The sequence below is a fragment of the Onychostruthus taczanowskii genome, unplaced genomic scaffold, assembly GCF_017590055.1.
Source record: "Onychostruthus taczanowskii isolate IOZ18803 unplaced genomic scaffold, ASM1759005v1 scaffold190, whole genome shotgun sequence".
In the NCBI taxonomy this organism is placed as follows: Eukaryota; Metazoa; Chordata; class Aves; order Passeriformes; family Passeridae; genus Onychostruthus; species Onychostruthus taczanowskii.
In genome coordinates this window covers 155,292-164,869 of record NW_024499129.1, presented here as the reverse complement: position 1 = coordinate 164,869, position 9,578 = coordinate 155,292, and the positions used below count along the sequence as shown (strand labels likewise).

The 9,578-nt window shown below is 46.6% G+C and overlaps 1 protein-coding gene across 1 annotated transcript in view; it reads left to right on the top strand.

Annotated features, from left to right (window-relative positions):
• Nucleotides 1-4,265: 4,265 nt before the first annotated feature.
• Nucleotides 4,266-9,578, top strand: part of LOC121334698 (complexin-1) — a 104,412-nt gene continuing 99,099 nt past the window's right edge. Inside the window, exons 1-2 of the mRNA XM_041402062.1 lie at nucleotides 4,266-4,298; nucleotides 5,080-5,182. Of these exons, the coding sequence (XP_041257996.1) occupies nucleotides 5,152-5,182 (31 nt within the window). The 5' untranslated portion in view covers nucleotides 4,266-4,298; nucleotides 5,080-5,151. The remainder of the gene's footprint in view (nucleotides 4,299-5,079; nucleotides 5,183-9,578) is intronic.

Sequence of the window (9,578 nt, the reverse complement as noted above, 5' to 3'; positions counted from 1 at the left end):
CAAGGGACCAGAGCCTCAGAGCTATCAGAAATGGCTGAAAACCCCTTTTATAGTTTTGGCTTAAGGGAAACACTCTTCTTAAAAAGGATATTATGGGGTTTTTTTTTGTTCTTTTTTAAAAATTTGGTTGGAAAATGAAGACCTTACTTAAAGCCTGCTGTAAGTTGAATGGAACAACAAGAAACAAAGCCATACTTTTGAAGAGGCAAAAATGCTTGAATTCTGAAATGTTTTAACAGTCAGAATTGACAGTTGAAGAGAAAATGAAACATAGAGTAGATTTGTGTTCAGTGGACTGAACCAGTGAAGCATTTGCAACTGATGTATACAAACTACCATTAGAAAGTACCTGACTCCTCTGTCTCAGTAGCCATGTTGATAAAAAGCTAATCATCTTGCTCCTGTGCAGGTCTTGCTGGCAGTCTACTAAACAGTGCAGCAGTTCCAATAGTGAGAGCTCATAAAAGATAGGGGGGAAAAAGGAAAAAAGAAACAAAGTATGCTCATATTGGGCAGCTGCTTAAGTATTTTCCTTAACATTTACACTTTGTTTGTGAGCTTTCTTATTAGTATAATTTTCACATGGCATTGGTTTCACTTTAGTAGTCAAACACCATATGGAAATGAATAATCAAACACTGTGTTTTAAGATGTTGAAATGAAACATCCTCACTAATTTATTTTTTTTTCTTCTGAAAACAGACCTTTCCTTCTTTTTGGAGATCCAAATATATATTCTTCTATGGAAAATGTCACCAAACCAAATTATTGGCTTATTCCACTTCTTACACAGATTTCCCACTGGTGTCCAAGGAAGGAATCTGAGTTCCATGCACAAAACTCAGTGGAGGAGATTTTTGCTCAGTTTTCTGCACTCTTCATCTGCACCATGCAAGGTCACAATGTGGATTCCTACTGTTCTGGTTCTGCAAGGAAGAACAAGCCTATTCCCACAGTCAGGAGCAGGCATATGTCAGCTACACAGTGCAAACCAGATTGTGAACTGGCTTTGGTATTTGGGGAAATTTTGGAGGTGTCCGGACATGTTCGGCTGTTCTCCTCTGTCCATGGTGCTGGGATAGATCGCATTCACAGACACCAGTCTCTATCCCTCACTCTGGTGAGAAAACACTGCTGTTTCTGAGATTTGTTACTGCCCAGCAAATGTTATAAAATTGCATTACTTCTAGATTCATAATCATAAATTATTATAAACCTAGGATATTGATATATGCCATGAGAAGAAGATGCATGTGGCATTGCTCATATCATTACCATGGCTGCAGGAGCTGTTATTTCTCTTGTAGCAGACATCATGTATAGCAGGTAAATCGCCTAGCAGATCCCCATGAGTCTATCTTTCCAGCTGGGTTTCTTGGAAAATTGAGTAAAGGCTCTGCCTCTGAGGTAAAAGCCTTCTCAAGAAGCCTTTCTGAGACTATGAATAGACACAGATCTATAGACTACATCATCTCTTTTGACTGTGTCCTTTCCTGCCTCTGTGCCTGATCCTCATGTGGTGAGGAGTCTACTGGTGGGAGCTTTCCTGACTGAATAGTCAGGGTATCACCTGGACAGGAGGTACCCAAATCAGGCTCACAAGTGATTGGAGTTTCATCTGGAAGGTACATCCTGTGGGAGTTACATGGAATCTGGTGCTTGAGGCAGAGTAGAGATGCTGAAGTTAGGAGTCAGAGTATCTCAGTGGAGTTTGTGATTTCATGATGATGTGCCTTGGTCTCCTGAAGAGGAGCTATGTTAAGAGCTATGTTTCGCTGTCTCATGTATCATGATTTTCTGTGTCAGCTGTGTAATCTGGAAAAGGTGGGTGCAGTCTGGAAGCAGAACCACAGGTACATGACCCTTGGAGAGTCAGCTGGCTCTGAAAACAGAACAGTAGTTCTAAACAGGTCAACAAGAAGCTCAAGGATCTCTCAGGGACTTCTGGATGTCCCTATTGTTTTGTCTGGCTTCTGAAATCCCTGTGGATGACATCACTCTTCTCTGCACAGAAGGGAGGACATTCACTATTGCAAAGCTTGTAAGGAGCCTATAAACAGGAACAATGACATTTCTCAGCAATCCCACTTGGCTATGCTGACCCTCAGCTGCTGCAGGAGCTCCTTGATGTAGCATGGTCCAGGATTCCCAAAAATAGGAAGAAGAAAGCTGATTTTAGGCAATTGGGTGTTCTAACTATTAGCTCACACTTTTCTGATCCTTCTGTCCCTTTCCAGACTCCGGGAGACAGGAGCAAGGTGTGCGTGTGGAAGTTTGGTAGTCTGGGGTGGGGACACTGTCCTTCTCTCTAAGAGCAATCATATGGAATGTGAGGTGTGATATGACAGACCCAAACTATAAACCCCGCTCAAAGTCATATAGAAACTTCAGAAAAAACCATAGATCTGGAAACACTGTGTTAATAGCACACAAACCCAGGTACACAGCTCTAGCAGGCTCCCAGGTTCATTTCTTGAGCACAGTAATCTATGCTGACACACATGTTGTGTGTGTCATATTATGTATGAAAAAGCATAAAAAATACTGCATTATGCCTTTTGAATGGTAATTTCTGGGGGTGAGTTAAGGTATAGAACAAGGAGGGTTTCCACCCTGTCTTGGTATTATTTTTTCCTCTCTGAAATGTGTTAGAAAAAGTGCAGCACATGCTTACCCAGGTGAGTTTCTTAGACTAGTGTCAGCTGCAAAAGTGGTTTTCTGGGAGGCTATAGAATAGAACCAAACAGTTCAGGGGAAGGGACCTAAAAAGACAGTCTAGTCCAATTGTCTAATCACTTCAGGATTATAGAAAATTAAAACGTGTTATAAAGGGCATTATCCAAACGCCTTTGAAACACTGACAGGCTTGGGGCACTGAGGCAGACCCAGGTGGCTGCCCTGAGTGTAGAAACATGCACTCCCGCATCTGCAGCTGGCATCTGAAAGCTTTGCAGACTGCGGAGCCCCGATGGTCGGCTCGCTGCCCCGGGAGGCACTGACTGGCGTGTCATGCCTGCTGGATCTGCACGCCTTTCCGCACGGTGCCAGGTGCGGCCCCTGCGTCCTTCGTGACCTTCAGAGAACGTCGCCCACGGGCCGTGCCAGCGTCTCCCTGGGAGGCGCCGCTGCTCCCCATCCCCGGCAGCGTTCCGCTCTAGCCCCCTCCTTCCTTTTAGGCCCATATAGGTTACTTTGGGGGTTGCTGTCCCACCTCTCCTGCTAGCGACAAAAGGGCGGATCAGCAGCAGAACTCGTCTCCTCCCCATCCAGCTCCAAGCCGGCTGTCGGCATCCCTAAAGGCGGGCGCCGGTGCTCAGGAGTGGATATTGCTCTGCTTTGCCACGTAGCGCTCGCACCGTACACAGCTCCTTCCTTCTCACCTTCAGATGCCGTCCCGAATCCGGGCTGGACAACGGATCGCTGCACTCGCGTCCTTCAGCGGCAAGCGCAGGGAGACGACCTTCCTCTTTCCCCCCATCCCACCCCCTCTCCCCTCCAGCATGGATAGCGAGAGCACAGAGACAAGCAGCCGGCGATTCTTCTCCGGCCACAGTTTATCCGAGGCGAAGCAAGAGGGAGGAGAAAGTCCGCTCCCTTCCTGCCTTCTTCCTTGCCTCTCCAACTCCCTAGGTTCCCAGTACCTAGGGAATGAGAGGGGATCTCCGGGAAGGACTCAGAACAGAGGATGCAGAACGCTCTCCCACACCCTCCCCCTTTTGCAGGAAGCCGTGGTTGCAGAGATTTCCCCTGGCACACACACTGATTCCCGAGGAGAGGCAAGGAACCAATTACAAAATGCAACAGCGGGCTGACAGCCACCCCTCCTTCCCCCCACGGCAAAGCCCAAGGACACCTGGTTGCTGGAGACAGCCGGGGATGGGCTGGGGGACACGCATGCAGACACACGCACCCCTCCGCGGGGTTCCGGGAGCGCTGCCGGCCTGCTCAGCGGCGAGCACCGAGGGGCGAGGGCGGCGCAGGGAAGGGGCGGGGGAGCCGGAGGCAGGGGGAGGGAGAGAGTCCGGCTCCGCAACGAGGGGAGGAGGAAGGAGGGACCGTGTCGGTGGGATGGTCCGGAAATGCTGTGATAAAAAGAGAGGCGCGGGGGAAAAGTAGGGAGAAGCTGTGGACTCATTCCTTCTCCCCGACTCCGCGTCCGCAACTTCCCCGGCAACCTTCGGGCACACGGGCGCCGGCCGGAGCCCGTGGGAGACGAGAGCGGCCGCAGCAGCCGGCACCTGCCGCAGCCACCTGCCCCGGCCCGGCCCGTCTCAGCACAGCGCCTGTCGCCGAGCGAGGTAGCGGCGCAGGGGCGGGAAGGGCAGAGAAGCGAGGAGGGTTGCGGGCACACAGAGACGGGGGACAGCTCTTGTCCCTCCAGGTGCTGGCACCGCTGTCACCCGGTGCCCAGGTCGGGCGGGGGGTGGGATGCCGCAGCCGGAGTTGTGCTGCACCTGGGGCCGGCTGATTTCAACCTTGAGCCGTCCCGGCTCACCCTGAGGAGGTGCAACCCTCGCTGGCATTGCGCTGGGGGCTTTCCGAGGGGTTCCGGTGGGGACTTCCCATCCCGCCACCCGGACTGAATCCGCATCCTGATCGCCCAGCATCCCCCGCTTGTTCTCCCGGGCACTTGCAGAGCGCTTCACCTTCAAATGCCCCCTCGGCGGTCCCGGGCGGACTTGCCACCTCGGAGCAAACCCTCTGAAAACCGAGAGGGCGAGAAGCAGGCGGGGAAACGAGAAAGTTCAAAGGTTTAACTCCTTCCTGCCCGTCTGCAGGAAACAAGCCATAAAAGGGGACCGCATTGCTCCTCCGCACTTGCTCCCGGGCACTTGCCCAGTCTGGGGGAGCCGCCGTGCACCCCTGACTCCCCGCACCCGCTGACCACTGGCCAACATGCAGCTCTCCTCCTCGGGTACCCTGTCGTGAGAAGCAGGGTCTGAAAGGATGGAGGGCTGGAAACTTGTCTGCACTCAGACAAAGGGAGGAAAGCTGTGGGGAGAGAGCTGAGGAAAATCAGGCATTAGCCTTTTCTTCTCCTAGAGACACTATTCCTGTTTTGATTGTGCCTCTTTGCAGGCTGCCTTCCAAGGATTCCCAGTCTCTGTGCATGTGAGGTGTGAAGGTGGGCAGGACCCCAAGCAACAAATCATGGATTTTGTTATGAAACAAGCTCTAGGAGGTAAGTGTGACTGGCAAACAAGGGGCCTTGAATCCCTCCTATCCCTCCTCTTTGCACCCAGAAAGAGAGGGGATGGTCTACTATGGTAGGGTCTGCACCTGGAATAGCTTATTGAGGACTTGGAAGAGTATATATGCCTGTCACTGTTTCATGATCCCGGAGTGGAGTGTTTGGAGAGTCTGAGCAGGAGAGGGCAGCAACAAGCAGAGACCAAAGCCCAATGTCAGAGAAGAGACTTCCTGTACAGGGTGTGCTGGCCCTGGGTCATGCCTAATTGGCACCCTACCACCTGGATGCATATGCTGCTGTGCAGTGTGCCAGTCTTGATTTTCTTCATGCCATGCCACTGAGGCAGGTATCATAAAGGATGAAGACTGATTTAGGCAGAGTAAGCCCAAAGAATGAGATTTTTGTCTATGTGTGTAAGCCTTCTTTCATCTTTGCCCCAAAAACTGGCTAAATCCTGAACAAAAATTGCCCAGAGCAGAAGTTTCTGTCTCTGATATTTTTAGAGTTATTTTTAGTAAGAACACTGCCACAATAAGGATGGAAATGATTCCTACACACTTTACCTGGATTGAAGGCCAATCTTCTATAGGTTTCTTTATATTAGCTTATGTGTGTGAGGAATTGTTTTAACATAATGGTGTAAAACAGAAAAAGTAGGGACATGTGTAGGAGAAATTGAAAACACTGAACATTTGGGAATGAGGTTCCTTTATTCTGCCACAGTTACTTTCTGGGCTGCTTGACCGGGACATTAGTTCTAAGCAGTGGTCTAAGCATCACTGAGGTGATGCTGGATGCTGTTGGGAACTGAAATATTGGCCTCAGAGGAAGATGATCATTCTCTCTTGTATTCTATTTCATGTGTGCATTTTTCATTATTTTTTCTTTGAAGAAACTGTAGAATCATGGGGCTGTGTAAATGTTTAATGTGTAGTGATATTGATGTCATATACAACTTCAACATTTACTGCAGGACTCTATCCCATGGCATGGAAATAATGTTTTCATTTCTGAAAGTGATGGGTGTTTTTCACCAGAGGAATGAAATTTTCACAGTTAAGAACAGAGGAAGCAACCAAAGTTTTAGTTGGGGTGTTTTGAATAGGGAGATCAAACTAGAGAAGAAAGGGACTGATTTGTTTGCACAAAATAGCAAGGTAAGAAGACATCTATGTGAGAAGGTAGCAGTTTGTGTGGTAGCAGTGCTATGTTTCATTTCACTCCTCAGTGCCTGTTTTGAAGGAGAATTAGTGTTAAGATGTGCAGGCTTTGCACTGTTTGCTGTAGTGCAAGGTTGCTTGCACAGAATTGAACTAATATACCTGCAAACTAGAGATACAGTGACTACAGCTGGAGATCCATGAATCCAGCAAAGTTAAATAATTGCTTACAGACTGCAGTTAAAGGTGGGGGGAGGAGGGCTGCAGCAAAGCAATAGCATCTATGATGGCTGCTTTTTCTGCACCATGGTGATTTAACATGAGTTGGAAGCAGTGCCTGCCTGTGCTTAACAGCATTCACCCTGGGCAGACCTTCATTCTAACAAGATGTTGCATGCCAAGGTCAGGATTTGTATGATAATAGGACTTTCTGAGAAGGTAAATTCAAAAAGCATCTTTTTGTGAAGTCTGAGCTCCTGATGTCTGTCAAGATGCTGGCCAGGGCACCAGCTCTTCTGCCAGATGACTTAATGTGTCTGGAATTTACCCACTTACTCAATAAAGGAGAAGTCTCTGCAGAGTGGTAAAATCCAGGAAATGCTAATTCATTAAGCAGAGTCCTATTTTTAAATTACAAATAGTTTAAACAAGATAAAACAAGATCTCCCAGTGCAAATATAACACAGAAAATAAAGCTGGTTTTGGACACTGGTTTCTCCCTGGAGTTAAAGCCCAATCTGATACAAATCATCCAAGCTGGCCAGACTGGCACAGCAAACCAAGGACTAAAGGTTATAGTTTGCTTCCTTAGTTTTGGGGCCAGAACCCTTTCTGTCTGCCAGTTCTGATATCCAAAGGGAGATTTACTTAAGAGTTAGACTCAATGATCCTTCTGGGTCCCTTCCTACTCAGAATAATCTGTGAATTGTGTCCACAAGGATGGCCAAACTGAGCAGAGAACCAAACTATCTAGTTGATAGGCTTGCTTTATGTAGGGTATGTGGTCTGATGTGCTAGTGACCATTTTTATTATCCTCACTTTCTGGGAGGTCTTTGGGTGGCTTTTATGGCTTTTTGATTTTAGTTTAATATGGCTTTTCCCAGAACACCTCTGAATTCAGTCTTCTGTTTGATAGGATTCTTTGAATGGTGCAGAAGTTCTTATACCATTCTCATCATCTCTTATGGTATTCCTGGAAGAAAGAAAAAATACTGCAATTTTTTCATTATGGTCCCTTCTAATTTACACAGAATCAGACCTGCTATAGATTCTGCTTGCTGAACACCTACAGATAAGGTAGCTTAACCCTTCAGCTATCTCAGATGGTGAAAATTCACAAAGGCTGAGGGCCAGTTGAATGTCCTTGACAGAGCATAATGGGTATGTCATTTTCATAAGTAATTTTTTCTTCCCAGCGTGCAGCCCTAAAATGAAACTTAGGCCAGAGCTTATGATAGCTAAGAACCTGGATTTGAAAACTATTTGCAGGTGGTTGCTTTTGACCTTTCCCTACTGTACATGCCTATGCTGGTCTCTGAAGCATTGCAGGAGTTTGGAACCAGGTTTTGTCATAGGGAGTGGTCAAATAAGGTACTGATAGAAAAACATCATTCTCCTGCCTCCTCACTCACCTTATTGAGGAAGACGAGATCTCACTCTCTGCTAATTAGCAGTAGCACTAACCTTAACAGAATGCTTCTGTGGGAGTTTTGCCATTGCCTTCGAAGCAAACTTTGAAGGTATTAGCCTTGTCTCTAATGGCACAGAATGATTAGTTTTGCTTTTCCTTGGAGTTTTGTCCATAGGGGAAGAAGGACACAAGTAGTTTTGAAAGATAGCTGAGCTAAGTTGGCAAGTTAGCAGCCAAGGAAAGGCAGTTATGTGGTGACAAATTGCTTTGTTTGAAAGTTTGATGAGGGTATTTAGGTTTTGTGAAATCCGTTTGATGGGTTATTGCATTGCTGAGGTAGAATGTGTCCTTTCCCTGGCTTGTTGTAAAGAGGGTGCGCAGAAGTCTGCTGTTCCTGTGCAGTGGAAGGTCATCCTCTGCTGTGCCAGCACTGGGATTTTGCTGCTGTGTTGGCAGCAGAGTTTCTGCCTGAAGGTTGACCAGATTGAAATGTGTCTTTTTAAATCCATGGCTTCTTCATGGCAAAATCCTTGACCCTTTCATTAGTAGTGGGGACTGTGGTCCAGGAAAAAGAGTACAAAATAGTAGGTTATATGGCTGATTTCCTTCCTTCAGTAGCTTTTTTTTTTTTTTTTTTTTTTTTTTTTTTTTTGTGCTTCTCAGACCTTTCAACACCCTATATGGAAGTCACACTATTTATTGTCTGACAGTGACAGAAGCCACGGAGAAGTAATGACGCTTATTAGCTGTGTGAAACAAGAAGAAAGTTGCAAGAGGTTAAAGGCTTAAAATTGCTGCTTCTTCTCCCGCAGAAGTAACAGCAAGGGGATATTTTGTACCTTTGACCCTGTTACATCACAGACATTGACAGAGGTGTGTAGCCAGGGTGATTTGTCACTTTGCTGTTCCCGTGACAGTTCTTTAAATGAAGACAATCAGAATTGTTTAATGACTGTATTTTACATTAGAAGTGGTCTTTGCCAAGCCAGGTCAGGGCGGGGCTAATGTTATCATAACCAATGTATATGATTTCCCAGGAGAAAGCAGGAACTGAAGGATCCGGAAAGGGACCGGAAGGAGTTTAGCTGTAATACTTTTCACTGTGCATTGCTTATTTCTTGCTAAGATTGTGTGAAATCAAATTCAGGTGCACAAACACCTGACTCCCATGTTGTACTACACTGTATCACTTCCTCTGTCACAGCTGGCTTGGACAAGTAGGGAAACTGGTTTGAAATAGACAACAATGAACTTCATTAAGACCTTCTGGGTGTCATTCTGTTACTGGATGATTTGGGGGCCAAGGTCTGGGATATTTTCTTATGAGAAAGAAAAGAGGAAACCTATGGAAAGTGAGGAGAATTTACTGGAATGTTAGATTGTGATGTGTTCGAAGAGAGATTTCCTACTGCAGAAAGCAACATTCTGCAGACCAGAATATTGTGAAATTGTGTTATACAGAACACAAAGTAGCTCTAAATATGATGCTGCACAGAGCCCTTTTAATGTGCTACTTTTATTGCCATGAATGGGAGAAATGGCAAGAACTGGATGGTAAAAGGTTGGAATGTCTGCCTTAAATACTGAATTCTTTTA